The sequence below is a fragment of the Leptonotus elevatus genome, chromosome 20 (genome assembly GCF_054856555.1).
Source record: "Leptonotus elevatus isolate MCC_2025b chromosome 20, RoL_Lele_1.0, whole genome shotgun sequence".
Classification (NCBI taxonomy): Eukaryota; Metazoa; Chordata; class Actinopteri; order Syngnathiformes; family Syngnathidae; genus Leptonotus; species Leptonotus elevatus.
The window spans coordinates 15,794,581-15,817,841 of record NC_141258.1 but is presented as its reverse complement, the minus strand read 5'-3'; the positions used below and the strand labels follow the sequence as shown (position 1 = coordinate 15,817,841).

General features: G+C 37.8%; 1 protein-coding gene across 1 annotated transcript in view; it reads right to left on the bottom strand.

Moving 5' to 3' along the window:
• ryr2a (ryanodine receptor 2a (cardiac)) overlaps positions 1-23,261 on the bottom strand; it is a 221,846-nt gene that overhangs the window by 103,757 nt on the left and 94,828 nt on the right. Inside the window, exons 31-44 of the mRNA XM_086065047.1 lie at positions 23,039-23,178; positions 22,875-22,938; positions 21,252-21,412; positions 17,826-17,982; positions 17,594-17,680; positions 14,213-14,344; positions 14,035-14,129; positions 13,760-13,935; positions 11,936-12,582; positions 11,414-11,614; positions 6,480-6,585; positions 5,613-5,756; positions 3,111-3,238; positions 83-228 (exon numbers count right to left, since the gene is read on the bottom strand). Coding sequence (XP_085921173.1) covers positions 83-228; positions 3,111-3,238; positions 5,613-5,756; positions 6,480-6,585; positions 11,414-11,614; positions 11,936-12,582; positions 13,760-13,935; positions 14,035-14,129; positions 14,213-14,344; positions 17,594-17,680; positions 17,826-17,982; positions 21,252-21,412; positions 22,875-22,938; positions 23,039-23,178 — 2,384 coding nt within the window. The remainder of the gene's footprint in view (positions 1-82; positions 229-3,110; positions 3,239-5,612; positions 5,757-6,479; positions 6,586-11,413; positions 11,615-11,935; positions 12,583-13,759; positions 13,936-14,034; positions 14,130-14,212; positions 14,345-17,593; positions 17,681-17,825; positions 17,983-21,251; positions 21,413-22,874; positions 22,939-23,038; positions 23,179-23,261) is intronic.

The following is a 23,261-nucleotide window of genomic DNA, read 5'->3' as shown; positions in this document are numbered from 1 at the left end:
AATAGGTTAAGTTGTCAATTGAAAATATTGTTTTCCAAATCCAAAGATGGTTTTAGGAACATGAAGAGGAGCATTTTCTCACCCCAGTCCCCTTATCATCAGCTTCTCCTCCTCTCTTCCCATTCGCACACTCAGCAATGACCTTATCTGACCAAGAGCAGCAAGCAGGTTGATTGTGTCCTCGATTGATACAGAGTTTATTGTGTAAGTCTTGGGAAGAGCCCGAATCTAGAAAGAAAGAGAAGGCACACACCCTTGAGTAATACTATAAATTTCACATCAATGACAATATCAGGGAGAATCTCATGTTTCGGTTCTGTGGGGGTTGGATATTTGTTTGTTATGGGTGTTCTTGTTGTTTTTGTCTGTGGTTGGTGTTTTTTGTCTTGTCCTCCTGGTTTCTTCCCTTGTATCGTTATGTCTAACCACGTCCACATGTGTGTCTTCCCTTCCTCCTCTCATGCGTCAAGTCTTCGTCACAGCCAAGTCGTCTTTGTCACTGCCAAGTAGCCATTGTCACCGCCAAGTAGCCTTCGTCACCGCCAAGTCATCGCCACAGCCAAGTCATCGCCACAGCCAAACAAGTCGTCATTGTCACAGCTAACCAAGTCATCCTCGTCACACCAAGTTGTCCTCGTCACAGCTAACAAAGTCGTCACTCCACAGCAAGTCAAGGCAAATCAGGTCACGACACGCTCGTCCCAGTCATGGCAACCAGTCCACTCACGTCCCGTACAGTCATGATTGTCTGCTCACCTTTCTCACTATGGTTAATAAAAGAACCACGCATTGTACTTCACTGCAATTCCACCATCTCTTATCCACTCACGTTCCCTCATGACACAATCTTGTTTAGACTACTGTGTTCCAAATTACAATGCATGCAAGAATGAAGTTAAACATTTAAATGTAATTGAAAGTTTTGCAATGCTGTATGTTTATCCTCGTATCTAAATCACTGACATAAACCTCAAACAGGTTCAATCATCCCAGCTAAGTCTAATTAAAGATAATTTCCTTAACAAGATTGGTCCACATTATTGAGTAAGTCACATTTTTTCATGCAAAATGAGGAAAAAGATGGATCTTTCTGATGATGTAGAGCACAACATAGTCCAATGCTTTGCAAAGGAAAAAAAAAGGACATGAGTGTGTGCACGCACACACTTGTAAATCAAGGTTCATGGCGTGTCTGCTATCACTTGCATTCTCAAGTGAAATACATGTAAATACTCCCCATGGACACAGGGATAGGTAAGTTCGGTCCTGCATGTGTTCGGTGTCTCCTGCCTGTTGCAACCCAGGTGTTTCAAATCTTCAGCTCATAATTACGTTCTGCAGGAGGTCTCAGCTGTGTTCGAGGAGGGAGACATCAAAAACATGCAGGACTGCGGCTCTCTTGGGCCAAACTTTCCTACCCCTGAACTAACATGTACTAATTTGTTGTAAAATACAATTTGGACCACTTATTTTGACTAGGTTTTCCTCCTCAAAAAACTGCTGTCATTGTCGTGGTTTTGTGGATCCAGGTTATTAGAGAAGCTAAAAATTGTTGATCATTAAAAAAATATATATATGATGCTTTTTCACAAAATCAGGCCTCGAGACTTAACTTGCTTTAAAGTGCATAAATGACAGTATATAATTAAAATGAAAACAATCGCTTGTTAAAGAAAGAGATGCTGGAACTGACAATTAACTATATTTGGATTGTTCGGCAATGTTTGGATCACATGAAGAGCTTGTACAGCCATGCTGCATAAATGTACATCTTGTTATTCAACACGTGTGTACGTGTGTCTGGCTTCTGTTCGATTTCGTGCTGAGGGACACATTATGGTGTTTGCCACCTATATTGGTTGTTATGTCTATTTATATAAATCCTTTGTGAATGATGTTAGAGGCGATCACATGTTTGTTTTGGAACAGGTGCCTGAGACACGTCGCTAGCTAGCAGCTCAGCTAAAACCACACCCTAGTTATGACATACATTGTCTACAAAATCACTTATTTGTCACTTATTTGACCAAACTTTTAACTTTTAGACTGCTGGGAAATTAAAATAGAGACCTTAAGGGGGTTATTTTTGGAGAAATTTCAAAACTGACATTTTTGTCCAAATGATGTGTGACATATGTGACCGACAAAAGGGTCCTCGTGTCAAAAAAAATCAAAATTGAGATATTCATATATTCTATATTCATATATGTATATATTCTATGTTCCTATTTTAGAATTAATTCATTTTAAAATGACACATAATACATGAACGTACCTCAAAAATTGACAAAGTTACAGCAATTTTAATGTTGGCAGGATTTTCCGATTTTATCGACCCCAAATTTCCAGGAACTGTTAACATATCAGTGGAAGAGCAATTCCAATAGCCGATAAGGCCATCATCCAAGATTTGAACTCTTTAAAACGAAGTTTTACCTCTCAACAGATGAAAACAGCCTCAAATTAGATGATCACATTGAGCTTCCAATTCATCTTCTGAGGCATCAGCCAAAGTTTGGTTTTATTGTTGCTCCTCGTGATGTTTTTCTTGTTTAAATGAAGTCATTTTACCGCAGTGGGAAATTTGATTTAATAATTTTGTGTGAATTAAAAGATTATTTGCCATTTGATGTGGCTTGTGACAAGTAAGTTTATTGATAACTTATGGATGTTATGTCTCAAATGCATTTGGTCACATAAAAAAAATGAAAATGTTATGATGGTCCAAAAGTTATTCGAGACGCGCTGCTAGATAACGTCGGCTAAAAACAACATGTTGGCTAGATGCACTTGTTCTAATTATTGCTTATTTTCATACACTTCTATTACAATTTTAACTTTTGCGCTGCTGGAAAATGAAACTAGAGACCTTAAGGAGGCTATTTGTGGAGAAATCTCAAAATCGACATTTTTGTCCAAACTATCTATCTATCTATCTATATAATTACTGTATATATATATATATATATATATATATATATATATATATATATATATAATTACTGTGTATATATATATATATATATATATATATATATATATATATATATATATATATATATGTAAATTGCAATGGTCATAAATAAAAATGAATAAAAACAGAACATAACCTGTCCTCCAATGCCGTCATACTGTCGGTGCAACAGCACAAACATGGCTTTGACGAGCTCTGGATCCTCAATTACTGACTCCTGAGCCCAGCGAACCATCGTCTCTGAAATCAACTGCTGTAATGTACCTGAAGAGACAGATGGAGAAAAATGGATACAATCTTACCAGCAGACTAGACAAAGAGCAATTTATGAAGAAATTGTGTGGAAATGCTGAATAGCTGAATGCTAATATTTGAATGAGCAAAACATTATTGATATCTTGAAACTTCATTTTATACACACAGGTTGAGAGTAGCGTAAACGACTCATGAATATCGCCATATAGTGCCATTGTGGCATTGAGGTCATGAATATGTCCTCAAAGAACATTGTTACATGTACACGTTTGATGCTAAATCTATTGCATTATTTTAGGTGCCTTCTTTGTCTTGAAAGTAAGTAAAACTTGACAGAAAATAATATTTCAAGTTAATTTAATTAAGTTTATTATGGTGGCAAAAGTTCACACATACTGTACTAAGACATAAGTATAGCTAATTGTGTTTAAAAAAAAAAAAGGACTGCTAAAAGTAGAAGAACTGGTTCAACCCCTTTACTTAAAGCTGTAGTATGCAACTTTTTTGGTAAAAAATTAAAATAAAAAAGACATTTTTACCCAAGCCACTACTAGTAGAGATGACGCTATACGAATTAAGCCTATCAGTTCCTCTATCATGCTAAAATAACTTGTTGTATTTTCTAGTATTCTATATATTTTATATTTCGTGTCGACAGGCAACATTCACACGCTGGCGCACCAAATTGGCATACTGGTAATAACACATTTTACCCATTGCTGGGCGGAGTTCGGCAACTTGAGTCCTTTTTGTAAAAAGCTAAACATATTAGTTTGCTTTTCAACAGCAAGATGATTACACAATAATTACTTCTTCCAAAGAATGCATATTTTATCCCCAACCGGCTGTCCTTGAAAACAATTGAAATGTTCTAGAATCAAATGGTGGGGAGATGGTGTCTACGAAAAAATTATTCATACAAAAATTTAACGAAAACTTAAATAGAAGCCATTCTTTAAGACGATAACTAAAATTGACTGACAATTTCGTCAATGACTAATCTGAAAATGAAAACAACACAGTGACAAAAATTCACACAATCCAATCAGAAGGGATGAAACGCAGGTAAGAGAAAATAACCACTCAGAAACTGTTCAGTGTTCACTGCACTTTATTTAATGTTCAAACATGTTTACGTTTTATGTTTTCATTGTGCAGCTGTAAGATTAATCTCAAGCAATTATGCACTTTTTTTTATTTAGGTGAAAACTTAAGTTATATTATTGTCAGTTCAACATGTTTTATTGAAACAATAAAGACATTGTTGTATTAAATGTGTCTTGCGTGTTAAACTAGTTACAAAAAGGAGTGTTATAATTATTGTTGAACTGTATGCTAAAGGGAAATATTGACTAAACTGTCAATTTAGTCGACTAAAATTGCTCTTTATTTTCGTCGACAAAATTGGATTAAAACTAAAATACAATCAGATGACTAAATTATGACAATTTTTTTAAATACGTTTTAGTCAAAAGACGATAACTAAAACTAAATTAAAATGTATTTTCAAAATTAACACACATATATATACACACACACATTATATATATATATATATATATATATATATATATATATATATATATATATATATATATATTTGTCCTTTACTCTCAAAAACGTATTGATATGTTGTTCGTGTTTTTATACGTTGCTTATGATTTTTTATACAAGAGCAAACATAAGGCTTTGATGCAGCTTCTGACATGAAGAGGTGGCTTAAAGCAATGGTAGTTATTACAAAAAAAACGCTATCAGGTGGCAGCGCAGTATAAGAGATCAACCAGGACCAAGGTCTTTTTGCCAGTGTTTTCAACAGGAATGTGAATAATGATGAAATGTAGCTATATTTTTGAATGCTAATTGCTGCAAAACGGAAACAGATACAAATATACTTTTTTCCTGATGAAAAAAGAGACTCTAATCTTTCTTTTGGTAGGTTCCAGGTTTTCATACCAATTGAACACAATATTCTGTGGGACTTGCCAAATCAGTCAAAATCCAGTAAAACAGGATTTGCAGCGAAGGTGGTTGCTTCAGTAAAAATGGCCAGGAGTGAATGAGTTAAGGGTCATTTTTGGGGTATTATACACAGCTGCGAATTATTTATGGGATTTGGCGGTAACCAGCACATTTTTACAAAGTAAGGAGTAGAAAGTACAGATATCTGTTTTCAAATACAAGGAGTAGAATAAAAAAAAATAACTGTCAGAAAAATAAATAGGCTACTTAAGAACAGATACAATGTCCCCCTGCTATTTGAGGGCAATAGGGACGGTATATGGCGAGCAAAGGGCTTTTGCATGAGCACGGAAACAACAAATAAGTGAGTTATCCGCTCCTCATCGTGACTAGTATAGATCTTAGGCTATGAAAAACTTACTTGGCTTTCTATCCATTTTTTCCTTTGGTGGGTTGACAATCTTGTCCTTCAGGTAAGACACTTTTTCCACTAACGACATCAGTCGACCCCGAATGGTGAAATTGCTGTCTCCGTCTAAAGAGCCATCTTCTGTTAACTCTATACCTGAGGGAACAGTGATATTACAGACAATAATTGTAGGAGTTGTACAAACTAGTAGATTTGTCTATTTTACAACTCAGCAATGATGTTTAGAGCATTGCGTCAACTAGTCGCTAATCACTCATTTTTGCCTTGAGGAGGCAGAGCCACTTGCAGCATCAGATGAGTTTGCTGAATGAAACAAGTCTGTCACCTTGATTGATTTAACTTGTTTTTTAGATGCGCTATATTATTTAGTGAGGGAAAATCAGTGAAGGGAAAAAAAGTTAAGTCTCAGCAGGATTTTTTTTGGAACTCTTCTGCTCCCATCAAATCACGTCAAACTTTTTCATACATAAAAATGCAATTCAAAGTGCTGTCCAAATAAAACATCCATAGTACAACATAAAAGTAATGTTCATTCTGTGTTAATTCAGTGTATGAGCTATCCATTGTCAGTGAATATAGATAACAGCAAATTACTCTCTCCTCCTATAATTTTTACTGTACTGAAAAAATATTAATGACGTTATAGTAACTAGTCAACATAAACGCAACTTTCATCACTGTTGACATAAAAAAAATCTGAAGTCATTTGTGTGTAGTTAATAGGGGTCCTATTAGCTACACACAAATAATTAATAGTCTTAGAATACAAATTAAATAATCGTGGATTGAAGATGCTGATTAATTAAACAGTTTCTACACAGCAAAGGTTTGGTCGACTGTATTTTGAAATAATTTTACCACAGTGTTTCATGAGGTCCTCATGGAAGTCAAGCAGCTGTTCTCGGATATATTCGGGACAGGGGCACTCCTGCATCTCCTTCTTAAAGTTCAGCAGCATGTTGATCTGCAGAAAAATAAATTTTCCAACTCATTCCAGCTTTACTTGCATGTCTAATAAACACAGTTAAGTGAATGTAGTTTAAATAGGACAAAAAGTATATTTCCGTGACTTTAGCAAAAGGCTGCAACATCAGCTATAGAATGGGAGCAATGTGTATACACTATAGAAAAGGAAAAAATAAGTGGACCATTGTTTTGTATTGTAAGGTCTCCCCCTAATCTTCAATTTTCCCCATCAGCCAATCCATCCATCCTATCATCTTCTATACCTCTTATAAGGCACATGCACATGATTCCCTTTTTCTTTCTGAAGAAAAAGTCTTTTTTTTTCTGGGGCACAGCTTTCCTGTCCAATGATTTATTTATTTATTTTTTAATTACAAAGAACATTCCAAATAACTGGTTGGGAGATGACGGTCAATGGACTCTGTACGATGCTTCCCCCTTATTGGGTTTTCGTCCATCAATGTAATTGTCACTCACCGGCTTAGTACAATGTAAATTTCACAGACGGACGCCTATTTTGCTCATGACTGACGGAAGCACGCGCTGAGTGTCTCGCATTTGTTTGTTTGTGTGTTGCTTAAGAAGACTGCTTTGAATATATGTGTGAGAGTGACTACTCCTGTATAGGCTTCAGCACGCCCGCGACCCTAGGATATTCGGTTCAGATAATGGATAGGCGGATGGATGGATTTATTTGCAACCTTTATGGTTGTGGGATTGTGTTAAAATTGGATGAAACCATGAAATTATTTAGTTCAAGAATATTTTGCAAACAATTACTTGGGTCACGTAATTACATCCAGTTTGGGCACATACAAATGCTGAATAGACCTTTGTTGGTCAGTCCTAATAGCGGTGACGAAGTGGGTAAAATCAAAAGCCAACAATTACAGGTTGGGTCGGCTGGGAAAAAAATGGGCCAAAGGCACTGACGAATGACGGACCACCATTTGTGTAATTCCTTATGTGTAGTTCTAGCACCCCCTAGTGGTTAGTTTAATAGTGCACTTTAATTTTAATTAGGAATGTTTTGGCCACTGCTGCAGTTATCACTCCCATAAATCAGTCATACCAGCAACCCAAACATAGACAAGCCCAGTTCATTGTCATTGCTAGTAATTATGTACAAAAACAAAGTGCTTGTTTTTTCAAATGGGGACCTTTTTTTCTTTTTTTTCTTTTTACAATATCGTGAGTTTTTTTAATATCGCCTAACTCCCCACAATATCGTGATATTTATCGTATCGTGATGTCTGGATATCGTTACATCCCTAGTAACGACACAACTTGTAATGCTGCTACTGCCCAACACTACACGTACCAGTGTACTTTACTTGCATACAACAGTGGTGGATTCAAACTAAAAGTGTTATCCTATAATGCCAAGGTCAGACTACATGAATGTAGCCTGATTTTGACCCAACAGACAAATGTTCACTGTTGTGGCTGGTTTTGAGTTGAATGTGTAATAGCCTGTGTAGTGTGTATGTGACATACTCAACGACTGGTTGTCTGGTCTATGGAATGCTTCACGACCATGACACTGAAAATGTCAGAATGTTTGCTTGTTTGTCTTGCCACATACTGTAGTGTGGCATGTCCTATGTCCTCCTATGATTGGTTCCTTGGCATTGACCAATAGTATGATTGACTGAAACGCTTGTCATTCCCAGATTAGCAGTAAGTATTCTAACTCTCTTTTCTGCCCAAGATATCTTGCGGGACAGAAGTGCGGGTGCATTCCACAGTAACGTTATCTCACGTTATCTACGTCTCATTATCCCGCTGTTGGAAACAACCCCTGCAAAAGTTTTTAGTCTGCTGTTGTGTTGTGTTATTTGTTTTGTTTTGTTTGTTTTGTTTTTATTTGTTAATTTTTCCTTTCGGAAAATCATAGAGACAATTTACAACATTCACTTTCCACATACAATTATACCCAAAAAGAAAAAGGGTTGACGGGATGAAGCCGAAATTTATTAATTCCCACTCCCAGAATGCAATAGGACACAGATAATCAAAGTGGTAATTCGTCACATTCTAGTTGTGTGGATTATCAAGTTGTTGATTGATGCAAAAGTTCATTTTCCCTATAGTCTTTGTTGATCAAAACGTTGATTTGTTCTCTTGTTGATCAGTTTGGTCCAGTAGCATTGGATAGCTAAGGATAAATGGCGGCCCGCTAGTTGTGTGGCGTTTGATGAGAGGAGACTGATGTGAATTGGCTTGGGCATATGGTTAGGATGTCTCCTGGACACCTTACTGGTAAGGTGGCCTGGGCATGTCCGGTAGGAGGCATCCAGATGGGCTGGGAACACCTTAGGAACTTGCTTGGAACGCTGCTGCCCCCACAAACCGACTCCAGATAAATGATAGAAAATGGATGGATGGATGGATGGATGGATGGATGGATGGATGGATGGATGGATGGATGGATGGATGGATGGATGGATGGATGGATGGATGGATGGAAGGATAGATGGATGGATGTTGCGTTCCACTGTGCCGAGCTAGGATAATGCTCCATGTGCTCGTTGTTCCTGCACAGCTAGTTAGCTAGCTCCGGCATGAATCCGTACTTGTGTGCATGCCCACAAACTGTTTCACTCTTTTCTTTTTACCCCGCCTCCCTAACATGTGCCGACGCAATGATCGGGCAGGTGTTAGATTTGTAGTGTGGCCACTCGGCCGGTCCAAGACCCAGAACAAATGTATTTGCCGATCTGACGTTGCGACTGTTGTGAACTAAAAAAGTTGTGTATGAGCTCGGCATAAGTTGTTTCAGATGTAAACACATCCGCTGACCACCCTCAACTCGGACATCAGAATCCTCCTGTGATAGTCTCTCAAGCTGTCAGGGCCCCCGCTTCCTCCCCATGAGCCCTGCCCATTTGTTCCCTGTTTGCGTGTACGTGTGCATGAGAAAATCACACTGCTGGGCGAGGTGGAGGAGACACAGCTGGAGCAGGAACCAGGTACATGTAATCAAAATCAGCAGCCTACAAAAGCCAGCCTTGGACTTCACTTCAGCGCCAGATCAACTCTAACCGTCACACAGTCAGTTGCATCCAGCTTGTTGCCTGCCTTTGAGTAGAACTTTATTCTAATTACCACTCTGTCTAGATTTCCTGCACCTGCCTAAATGTGGCGGTTGTGGCTTAGGGTGTAGAGACGGTCGTTCAGTAACCAGAAGGTCGGCTGTTGGATCTCCGTTCTCCCCGAGTCATGTCGTGTTGTGGGCAAGATACTTCACACACATTTCCTCCATTGCTACTCACACTGGTGTATGGATGGTGTGATTGTATGGTGGTGGTCAGAGGGGCCGTATGCGCACACTGGCAGCCACGCTTCCGTCAGCCTGCTCCAGGGCAGCTGTGGCTACTTAACTAATTCAATACCCAAAACATATAAATATGTTTTTTAATACTGAAGGACTTGGGAGTCATTCACTCCCAAAAACGTATTTATAAGTTTTTTTCATGCTAGAGCATACAGAAGGCTTTTGAAGGGGGTTGCTTCAGTGAAAATGGCTGAGAGTGAATGAGTTAAGTAGCTTACCGCCACTACAGTGTGAATGTGTGGGTGCATGAATAATGTATCGATTCCATTGTAAAGTGTCTTTGAGTGTCTAGAAAAGTGCAATATAAATCCGATGCATTATTATTATTATTATTATTATTATTATTATTATTAAATGTACAATTAAATGTACAATATTTGTTTCATACTCAATACAAAGTGGAAAAAAATAGAAATAGTTTAATAGAAATATGGCGTCATCTTTTAGTTATTGATACAGTAATGTCATAATAATTCATAAAATGTATTTAAAATTAAAAAGATGCATGTAAAACGAGTGTGATATTGATTTGTGTTGAGGTAATTTTTCTGCCACTAGATGGCATAATTACATTTGTAAGACTGTGACAACTCAGTGCATTTTTCTTTTTATACTAAGAACTATCTTTAACTTGAATTAACTTGTGAAATTCTGCACATTTTTAAAATTGGACAATACAACTTGACCCCAGTCTCCACAAATATATGCATTATTATTAAATTTATTACTGCTAAATTTTGACGTGGACATGTCTGCTGCGTTGCTTCTGGAATTCCCCAGTACAGGCTTTCCAAGTGAAGTTATTAATCGCGCATTTAAAAAAATTGTGCCGTTAAACGAACTTTAAATTAACTCAAAATTAATGCACTAATTTTGACACCCCTAAATGTGATAATTAGGGGGTGTGAATTTTCTAGGACCTTGCGATTCCATCTGTATCACGATTCATAATTCACGATTTTATTCGACACTGATTAATCCTGATACTAATCTATAAGTCAATTAATGTGATTTTTTTAAACTCAAATTTAGAAAATACTAATCAGTAAACTTGCACTGCAAGATTTGTATGAAAATGTACTTCAGGCTTAAAACTGTGAGCCACTGTATTTAACAAACGGGTTGCAATCTGTTTTATGTGTGAACAGCATTGAAATACAATTTTAAGGCATTAAGCCTTGAGATACAATTTTAAGGCTCAATGTTCCATTAATATAACAAAAATTCTTCCACCTAATACTAAGTAAGACATTTTGTTAAATTTTTCCATCAAAAATGTATCTTTAAAAATAGATTCAGCTGCATATTGAATCAATACGAGAATTGCGCGCTGTAATATCGCAATATATTGAAGAATCTATTTTTTTTTAACACCCCTAGTGGTAATACTCTATCTTGTCATTACAACTTTGGACATCGTTAATCACTCTCTAATACTTTTAAAGAGCGTTGTAGATCTTCAAGCCAGGTCTTTCTTTTAGTAATTTACCTGTTCCTGAGGTGGAGATCGGAACTCTTTGGTCTTCTTGGCAGTGAGAGCAGCAGACATGTTCAACGCAAGCATCACTTCATTGTAGCGAAAGCGCTGGTTATCTTGGAGACTGGCTACAAAATCATCAGAGAAGGCTACTACTGCTTCAATACGATGACGCACCTGGCAGTCACACAGATACTGAAGAACATGGCACATCTATGGCACACAAAAAATGCATGACACATATTAGCAGTTTATATGGGCAGCCGCTTCTCCCGTCATGGCCCCTTGAATGTTATTCATGTCAATAGCATCAGGGAGGAGTTAACGTTTCACCATTTTGTGGCCTTTACCTTCTTTCCTAAGATGCTTTACATTTATTTAACTATGGCTCAATTATTTGGAAATTGTTTGAATGAGGTAGAAAAGTTAAAATGTAGAAACTTGTCCCCAGCATGCACAAAACCACACCTAGATAATACAAAAATATACATCATCCTGATTGAGAACAATCAACTGCAGTTGAATGGTTATTACCTGAAGTTTGACAGGCTCTGGCAGTTTCATCTGCAACAATCCCTCATTTGGTACGCTTTGCCCTTCATCCTCTCTTCTCTTCGCTGTGTCCTTTTCCAACTTCCTATGCATTTCCTCCTGCTCTTCACATTTTTCGGAGAACACAGATGGCTCAATCAGTCGCAGTATGTTCTTCAGATCTCCATTTTGGAAAACACCCATGATGAGCATGGTGTAAAAAAGCTTTATGAGCGGCACAAAGAGAAATTCAGTGTTGCCCCCAATGGGATCTCTTACATGCATGTTGCCCTCACATACTGCCTCTGTCAGCATCTCAACTGTTTTAGTTTTTAGTATGTCCAAGGGGAATTCCGGGCTGTACTGGCAGGAATTTATTGCTTCTGAGCCATTGTTGAAATTAGTACGTGATGATGATCCAGAACCACAGATAAAACTTGGGGATGAGAAGTGCATCCTTGGTCTCAGGGAAGTGCTGAGCCCAATGCCAGGCACACCATGTGTTTTTTCATCATCGGGAAAAAGGGTTATACTCTTGGTTTCACTAGTCATAGGAACAATGTACTCATTGTTCATCATAAGACGAGCGGTTGCATAGTTGCTCAGGTGGATGTCAATTAAGATGTCGTAGTAGCCTGCACGAAGCAAACCTGAAATTAAGTCACACAGAAACATATTAAGAGTTGGGGCATAACACTTCAATTTGCCAACCAAATAGAGCATCCATGCATTTATTTTCTACACTGCTGATAATGGATGTAACGATAATGGCAATATCAGGATATCGCAATATTAAAATTGCAACAATATCATTGTCGTCATTTCACGATATTAAAAGCAGCATACCTGTGAAAAAGGTGAGGATGTATTCCATTTGTGCAGTTCTGGCACCCTCTGGTGGTTAGTTATTTTACTGCAGTTTGATTTTAATTGTGGGAATGCTGGAATTATTCTCCTCACTTTTTCACTTCAGCCAAACACAGCATAGTGAACTACTGTACTGTACTGACAAAGATACTTTGCACTGCTGAGCCAAGAGGAGCACATGACAATGACATGGCCGTCACTGATGTTATTATGTAGAAAAACACAATATTGTGCTTTTTTTTTCCCCCCAATACCCTGCCAACAATTTTCGGTTCCCAGAATGTTCTGAGAACGTTAGGTTTTCCTTGCAGTAATTTTCCCCAGACGTTAGGGAACATTATAACCAGAACACAATGTTTCTCTTTGGTTTGGTTCTAACTAACCTTTACATATCCAAATACTGACATTCTTCAAACGCTTGGTGTTAGTAGGGTATGAGCTTTGTTTTTAACAAGATAATTATCGTATTGTGAGGTTCAAGATTCATATTGTGATATTAATCGTATCATGATGTTTGGATATCATTAAATCGGTACTACTCCTGATCCTGTAAAGGCTCACAGGTGTGCTAGTGTTTATAACATCTAACTTGGCATTAGAGCCAGGGTCCCCAACATAGGAGACCGGTCTGGGCCAGATGTGCCATTAAGTTGGCACTACTGGCCATTCAGCTGACTACCAACCAATCTTGCCATCGCTCTCATTGGCCAACCCTTAACAGACACTGTTTCAGATGTTTTAATTGGCTCTAGCTAATGAGCTACTATGCCACTTTGACTAGGTACAGAACTTCACAGTAAATAGTGGTGTCAAAATTCTGCAAACTTTTGAATGGCTCACTGCGTAATTTCACATTTGATGGGTCTGAAATAAATTTTCCATATTTTGTCCTTTTGAAAGCAAATGCTGAATGAGCGAATAAAAAGCTCTACTTTACAATTTGACTTTTATAAGACTCACCTGGCATATACTTATTCTCTATAGCATGTAGTAGCTGTGCCTCATCCACGTGGGAGCAGAGGGCGTGAGCAACGCGGTTGTTTCCCAAAGCACAGATTGCAGAATACAGTCTGAGGGTATGGTAGTGAAACTTTAATAAGTCTCTCCTTTCTGTCAGCTCCAGGACATCTAGTGACCTGAATGAAACACAAAGACTGAATGAGAAATGAAAGAGGAGGGGACTGTATCAAAGTACATATGACTAAAGAAAGCGACAGTGGACGCATGCATTCAACCTGTTCTCTTCAGGTATGCGCAGAGACAAAAACTGCAATGGTTCATTACATTGAACCAGCCAGCCATGTCGGTCATTCACTCGGGACACTGAAACCTGTGGAGATAATTATTGGTATGAGCATGCACACACAGAGAATGGCATTCAATAAAAACAGGCACAGTAACAACAACCATTACCTTGGGACAGTGATTGGGAACACGACTCCATAATACAGGAGTAAGAAACTGGACATGCAGCCGTGGAGGACATTGAGGGACTGAATTCTTCCTCTCACTCATGAATAAACCAGCTGACAGGGGCATCACATTCTAACAGGGAAAATAAATATAATGTAAATGTCATGTGTCACAAAGTCTTTTGAGATCTTATTTTTTACTCATTTTATTTGACCTGTTTTCAAAATCTGGGTAAGGCAGAACAGAGAACAGATTATTGTTTGCAATCAGTGGCGATTTCTCCAAGACTGCAAGGGAAACTCAGCTTCCCCTAAATGCCCCTGCCCCTAAAATTAAGAAAGTGATCAAATATGCACGGCTGTGTATACAATTCATTATGCGTTAGAATACCTTAATCTTTTGTTCAGTATCAGCTACTTCCCACAAATAACTGACACGACTTCATCCCTGCGGTGCCACAACACTTTTATTTATTTACACAGTCAGCCGCTGCTTCGTAGAGTGGGCTGTTGGACTGCGCGAAACGCGGGTGGTCATTGAATAAATGCTGAGCTTTTTCCCACTCATCAGACGCTCAGCGTTTCTGGGGTTTTATGGAACAGTGGTGGAACATTCGGCGACTGCGTGATGATAAGATGATCTGTCTGAGGCATAATTTTTTTTTTTTAAAAAGAGCTTCCCCTAAATTGAATGACCAGCAGTCGCTACTGTTTGCAATGCCAACCTAGCTATAGACATTAAAGTACAGCAAAGAAAAATAATAGCAAATACATGTTCTGCAGTTGCGTGGAATTCTCGTACCTCCAAAATTACCACTTTTCAGAAGATCCAGAAACGGCATGTTTGTTCAACCATTATTAACATGCATTAACAAAAAGAACAAAGCATTTTCAACACTTAAAATTGGTCAAGAATGTGCAAAAAATTGTGTGGACTGACAAATAGTATGGATTTGTGGGGAAAAAATACACCAAATTTAGAATTAACACATAAACTAAATACATTTATTACCTAAAATAATGTAAACGTATGTGTACAAATGTTAATAAAGAAAACATGTTTATTATAATAAATGCATGTTTATTATATTTATTTGCTCTTCAATGCTACAAAAATATTTTAAACAAAAAAGGTATTTACAATTGAACTGTTAATATTTTAAGCTTTCATTTATTATTTATTTATATTTTTAATTAAAAAAATTATTATTATTATTAATTTTTTTTATTAAACTAATTTAAAGTGCAACAACAGAGAATCACTCCAAAACAAACAACACAATCAACCCAAAAGAACTTGAAGCAGGCAGCACGATTTATGTGTTTGAGGCAACTTGAGTGGGGTGAGCAATTCGCTCAAGTTGGTAAATTTTAACTGGAAGTCACATATTAAATTGTGAAAGCCAATCAGCGTTGAGAATGCACTTTCTACATCACACACACAGCAACTTATAACAATAGCACTCACAGAGCTTGGTAAAAGAAACTCATTCTTCTTTTCCTTTCAGGTGTCGCCACGGCGAATCAGTTGCCTCCATCTAACCCTGTCTTCTGCATCCTCTGCTCTCACACCAACTACCTTCATGTCCTCTTTAACTACATCCATAAACCTCCTCTTTGGTCTTCCTCTAGACCTCCTGCCTGGCATTTGGAAATTCAGCATCTTTCTGCCAATATACTCACCATCTCTCCTCTGGACATGTCCAAACCATCTCAGTCTGGCCTCTCTGACTTTATCTCTAAAGCCTCTAATACGTGCTGTCCCTCTGATGTACTCATTCCTGATTCTATCCATCCTGGTCACTCCCAAAGAGAACCTCAGCATCTTCATCTCTGCCACCTCCAGCTCTGCCTCCTGTCTTTTCCTCAGTGGCACTGTCTCCAGACCAAACAACGTCGCTGGTCTCACCACAGTTTTACAAACCTTTGCTTTCATTTTAGCTGAAACTCTTCTATCACACATCACACCTGACACTTTTCTCCACCCGTTCCAGCCTGCCTGCACACGCTTCATCACTTCTTTTCCACACTCTCGATTGCTCTGGACTGTTGACCCTAAATACTTAAACTCCTCCACCTTCTTGGTCTCTTCTCCCTGTAACCTCACTCTTCCACTTGGGTCCATCCCATTCACACACAGATAATCCGTCTTGCTACGACTAACCTTTATTCCCGTCTTTTCCAGGGCATACTTTCACACCTCTAACTTCTCCTCAACCTGTTCCCTGCTCTCACTACAGATCACAAAGTAATCTGCAAACATCTTCTTACTATCCAACCTAGCATATAAGTCATCGTAAGCCCCTTGTTTGGCCTTTGCCACTTCTACTCTCACCCTACGCTGCATTTCCCTGTACTCCTGTTTACTTTCTTCAGTCCTCTCAGTGCCCACTTCTTCTTAGCTAACCTCTTTATCTGGATCCACTTCTGCACCTCCCCATTCCACCCCCAAGTCTCCTTATCTTCCTGATGACACACCAAGGACTGTCCTACCTGTCTCCCTGATCACATTTGCTGTCGTTGTCCAGTCATTTGGAAGCACCTCCTGAGCATCCAGAGTCTCAACTCCTTCCTGAAAGTCATACAACACTTTGTTTTTCAGCTTCCACCATTTCGTCCTTTGCTTTGCCGTCTTTGTCTTCCTCACCACCAGAGTCATCCTACACACTACACTCTCACCTACCACTACTTTGCAGTCGCTGATCTCCTTCATTACACCGTCTACACAAGATGTAGTCTACCTGTGTACTCCTACCCCCACTTGTAGGTCAACCTATGTTCCTGCCTCTTCTGGAAAAAAGTATTTTTTTGCTCTTCAATGTTACAAAAATATTTTAAACAAAAAAGGTATTTACAATTGTTAATATTTTAAGCTTTTATTATTTATTTATTTATTTTTATAATATATATATAATATTATATTATTATTATACTATTACGACAAAATAATTATTGCGGTCTGTGGGCACAGAGAGCTATGAAACACAGTCAGCTTCCAATACCGGGACCAGAGCTGGACTGGCACAAAAAATAAATCGGTCATGGCTTTTTGACTTAAGCCCGCCGCCCTGGCCTGGACTGACTCCTGACCATCTCTGCCTAACACATAGTTCTGCCACTGATATTGGCTGATGTTGGTTCACTTTGCTGTCTATATTCCCCAATAGATTAATGGACTAGTCCCTCTAAATTGAGGGTCAGTCTCATGGGGTAAAATAGAGGAAAATTATAATTAAAAAGCACTGTCTCAGCTCCAGAAGACGCCGGCCCACCGGGCATCTGCCATGTATGCTCGATGGCCGGTCCAGCCCTGACAGGGACCAAGCTAAAAAAGCAATAATAATTCACTGTTCATCATAAGACAGGTATGTATCCATCTCACCTTAATTTGCCCCAATTCAAACTGGAAGACATTGGGGCTCGTAGCCTTTGCAAAGACGGCTGGGAAGAGTTTAGTATTGGACTCCACCTGAAATAGAAAACTTTTAGTCCTAAGAACATTTCAGTTGCATGATGTTCATACCATGTTCTAATTCAATTCAAAATTAAAAGAATGAAAATTAATGAAGATTCTTGGGTATAACATGTATTACCTTCTGAGATACATAGCCTACCTGGTAGTATGTGCTGAGCTCTTTGCCATTAGCAGTAAAGGACAGGAGTCCATTTGATGTGTCAATCAAACATCCAATCTCTAAACCGTTGTTAACGCTTCCTTCTGGACTGCAACTCTCTCCGGCCCACACCATATAGCAGTTACTACGCTTTATACTGGAAAATAGATAGCATTGAGCATTCGGTGAGATTTGCATTGATCATACATTTGTGGTCAGTGGTAAGCTTACATTTATGCATCATGCATTTTATGTCATATTAATTTTAAGCTTTTTTTTTTACTTAAGTGTGTGTGTGGGGGGGGGGGGAAGGGGGTGCGTGCGTGTGCGTTTATATATATATATATATATATATATATATATATATATATATATATATATATATATATATATCGCTCGTCAGATGGAATCTTCCTAACTTTCTTTATTTTTGGTCTCCTCTTGGAGATAAGCAAACAGTAGGAAGGGCATAGCTCAAGTGGTAATGTGGCAGTTTCCCAAACTGAAGGTCATGAGTTCAATCCTCAACCCTAGAGTGACTTTTATCCTTTTCAATAATTTTTTTCTCTAAATAGAGTCAAATTTACTCTACAGAAATTACTGTGTATGGTGCATAAGTGCATTACCATTTACTCTTTTGATCAAATTAGATTCCTAATGTGTTGCACTATACCTGCTTTTTTGTTTTTTAGCAAAAGTACATTAAGTAATCAATTCAAGTTGATTAAGAATGTGTTAATTTATGTCGAGACAAATAGCAAATGGGGATTATGTGTGTGAGTCCAAGTTTTAGAGTATAGAGTTGTAAAAAAAAAAAAGGTAAAATCTTTGAAATTTTGACACAAAATGGTCACAAATGTCTGATATTCATCTAAGTCACAACAGAGGCAAAATACAGTTTTCTTATCAATACCACACAAATAATTATATGTTGCAATAGATGGGTTCGTAAAAGGGGGCTAGTCTGCGTCATATTTTACAAATAACAATAATTATAAAAACTAATTATTAGTAGAGCTGCAAGCAGCTCTGAAGGGTTCTCACAGGCCTGGCCACATTAGAGTAGTGGTAGATTAAAATATGAATGTGTGCAAAGTTTAACAAGTTTTCACATTTAGACCATCATCTATGGTTTGCTATCAAAGTTTCTTATTTTTCCTCGAAATGAGATTTGAAAAAAAAAATCTTGCTCAGTTGGGGGTTTGGGTCTCTAAGTCTCTCAGGCCAAGTCTAAGTCAAGTCTCAAGTCTTTAGCTTCCAAGTCTTTGATCAACAAGTCCAAGTCAAGCTCAGGTCTTTAGGTTCCAAGTCTAAGTCAAGTCTCAAGTCCCTGACCATGAGTCCAAGACAAGTCCAAGTCCCTGACAATGAGTCAGACACGCTGGATAAAGTCTTGAAAAGCAAAAACTATAACAGCAGTGCTGCAAGCAGCCTGTTGCTCCAAGTTTGCCATGCTGGTAATTCTGTGTGTGTTGCCACAATTGTCTACTTAACGTCATTAACTTTGAAAGTTGCCCGGGCGCACGGAATGGTACAGAGAGAAAGAGGGAGTAAGGAGAGGAAATGAGACCAAGTCATTTTCTGAACCGCTTATGTTTCAAATGGTGATTACTAAAGAACGGAATAAGGTAGAAACATACTTTTTTTTCTAATGAAAAAATGGAACGCGACCTTGTTTACGCAGTGACAGCACACAATATTCTGTTTGCCTTGAAAGATGAGTGAAAATGCTCGAAATTGACTGGCACTGTAGGGGTTGTTTTTTGGATAACATTTGGCAGTAAAAGAGGTAATGTTCACAAGTCCCAAAAGAAGAGTCAGATTCAAGTCCTGAGTCTTTAGTGGACAAGTCAAGGCTACTTGCAAGTCTAAAAAAAATAACGACTAAAGTCTCTCATGAGTCTGTGTTGCGAGACCCCATCTCTATGTGAAACCCTTTGAGAAGCATTGCTGTAAGGGCCCATATATCATGCAAAATGTACTTTATTTTTTATTTTTAGCTTTTAACCATGTTAAAATATTAACTCATTCTCACCCAGCCATTTTCACTGAAGCAAGCCCCTTCGCTCCCGGATGTTTTACTGGATTTTTACTAGTTTTGCAAGGCCCACAGAATATTGTATTTTATTGCTATATAAACACGGAAGAAAGATTAGAGTCTCTTCTTCATCAGGAAAAAAAAAAGTATATTTGTATCTGTTTCTATTTCCAGCAATTAGCATTAGAATATAGCTAAGTTTCATCATTATTCACAAACCTGTTGAAAACACTGGGGAAAACAGCTTGTTGCAACATGGCCCTGGTTGATCTCGTATACTCTGCTGCCACTTGCTGGCCGTTTTTATAATAACTATCATTGCTTTAAGCGACATATTCAGGTCAGAAGCTGCATCAAAGCCTTCTGTATGCTCTAGCATAAAAAAAAAAAACATTTTTGGGACCATGGCAATATTTAAAATAGAACGTGTTTACACGTTTTTTGGGAGTAAATGAGTTAATTGCTCACCCCCAAAAATTTAAAAGTGGTGTTTTGCTCCATGTATCCATCCCCAAGCATTCCTGCTAATTCCTGCTCTCTAAGCACCAGCCCCTCCCAACCCAAGAAGATGGATGGTAGATACATACCAAATTGAGTGACCACCCCTGTACCGCCCCTGTTGACACGCCCACTTTCTCTGGGCAGCCTGTGGTACGCCCGACATGCTTATCCAGTTAAGAAATGCTACAGTATGAGCGGCCACCTGGGCAGAGGCACCGGCCTCCGGCTGGAGTTCCGCGACTCTGAAATTCCACCTCCGTGCGCCTTTTAAACTGCGTGTCCGATGAAAGCGCTCATACAGTATATATATTTTAAAAAATCATGTTTCGCTCATGTTTAGACCATCAAAATTGGCACAATTTTCCATGGCCAGAAGCGCATCAACATTACAACAGTGTTTGATGAAATAAAACGCTCAAAGTTTGAAGACGATTAGATAATATCTTTAGGAGGAGTCTGTTAAAACATGCCCTATGTAAAAGACAAAAAAAGGGGCCAAATTCAAAAGTACATTTAAAATGGCGTATTTCCTGTTTTGTGTAGGGTATGGCTCTATGGGTTAAGGCACTTTTTTGTAGTTCTATAGGCTGTTACATTTGAAACCATCATCCTTTTTTCTTTTCTTTTTTTTTTTTAATTAATTTATCCGCCCCTACATAATGACAACACTTGTCAAGACTTGTAATTCTTAGTGAAGGGCATAAGAAAATGGGATTTATTTTTTCCATTTCTGATGCTTTTGGATAAACGTGTCAAATTGATTCATGAATGTAACTGGCGGGGCGGGTAAATGCAAATTATGTGTAAAAACATGACTATCTTAAAATTTTGGCATATGCTTAAATGTTTTTATAGCTAAAAGAATGAGAGAGTACATCTTCACTCACCTTTCATGAACTTTGCCTTTCTCATCTCCCAAAGTCACCGTTACAGTTTGCACCTTGTCCAACCCAAAGCCCGGTTCATACTGATGAAAATCAGAGGTGACCCAGCCCACCCACACATTGCTGGGTTCCTGACCAGGGAAGATCCTTACAGAATATGAATGCTATAGTGAGAGATAACAGAATTACACCCTTTAGTTATTTTGGTTACATGAATGGGTTTACTGAAGACACAGAAAGGGGTGAGATTGGAAATGCTCCAGTATGGCAGTCTGGCTGAGGGGGCTGCCATAAGTTATAAGGATATATATATATATATATATATATATATATATATATATATATATATATATATATATATATATATATATATATATATATATACATATAATTAGAGGTGTCAGTTGATTCTAATTTTTTATCGCATTATTTCAATAATTAACTCACGATTAATTGCACATTTTATATCTCAATTTATATCTCAATTATAATAAAGTGTACAATATTTTTTTCTAATTTTTCATACTTTTGTTAACATATAATAGTGGGAAGAAATGTTAACCTATAGCTAGAAATATTGTTGCATTTTTTAGTCATTGAATCAGTAATTTCATAACAATTCATTGAAAAAAAATGTTAAAAAAAATATGTACTGTACTGTAAAAAAACGAGTGTGACATTGATTTGTGCTGGTCATTTTTCTGTTACTACATGGCATAATTGCGTTGTGTAAGACAATGGTGACAGCTCAGTGCATTTTTCTTTTAATATTAAGAGCTGTCTAATTTTTAGTGACGCAACTTTACTGCATATGACCCGGAAGAGATAGGTGTGTTCTTTTCATATTAAGAGCGTTCTCATTTTTAACATGAAGTAACTTGCGAACTTCTGCACATTGCTATAATTGTAAAATGCGCCAGTCCCCCAGAATATGTGCGTTATTATTTAATTTATTACTACTAAATTGTGTTATAGTGACTCCTTTGAACAACGTTGAATGCTTTTATTTTGTTAAGTTCTTGGATGCGCATTATAACGTGACGCTCATCCTTTACTGCAACAAACTAGTGATGCTGCTTTACTGCAAAACAGAAGACGAAATCGATGTTACTCTTACCCAGCACTTTTCTGGAGTTGCTGAACAAAATACCGCCTCACATCAAAAGATCAAATGGCTTGGAGTCACTCCAAGTGACAAGACGGTATCCATTTTGGTTTGAGAGTGCCCATGGATTCCTCTTTGGAGAGCTGTAGCAACCTAACTCTGTGCTAATCGCTAACACCGGCGCTTACCAAGTGCGTTCTGTCAAAGAAGGGAACCGGTGGAGGTGCTACACAGTCCAAATGGCTCCTCCACTCAAACATTCTGGCCCTCAAACATTGTGTATTGTAGCACCAGTGCAGTACAGTACATACACACATATATATATATATATATGTGTGTGTATATGTATATATATATATATATATATATATATATATATATATATATATATATATATACATACACATTTATATATATACAGACACATATATATAATATATATGTTTTGCCAAGTATTTATGTGGTCTTGCAGTGGACACTGGTGTGAGTAATTCATATTAATTTCTATCATCAACCATCACCTCATCTGACAGACAGGCAGGGGGGGAATAGGAGTTGTCTGATTTATTCTTCTTCAACAAGAACCTGGTATGATAAAAAAAAAAAGAGGCAGTTTTCAATATTCCCTCCTAATAAAACCTTAACACCCTTAATATGTGTTAATTTTTTTCTACAGCTTGTTTACCTTTGTTTGAGCTTGGAGGTTTTCTCTTGGTTGTAATCTTTGTGGTTGTTAAATTCACCTCTGTCTGGACCACTTAGACCATTGTGGCCATGTGCTGTTTTCACAAGGACCTCAAAGTCGGTTTCAAAGTCTTCTAGCTCCTGCAGACACAAGCACTAAATAATAGACATTCTCAAGCAATAAATGACACATTAGTAGAATGTGATTTCTTTATATGATCTTA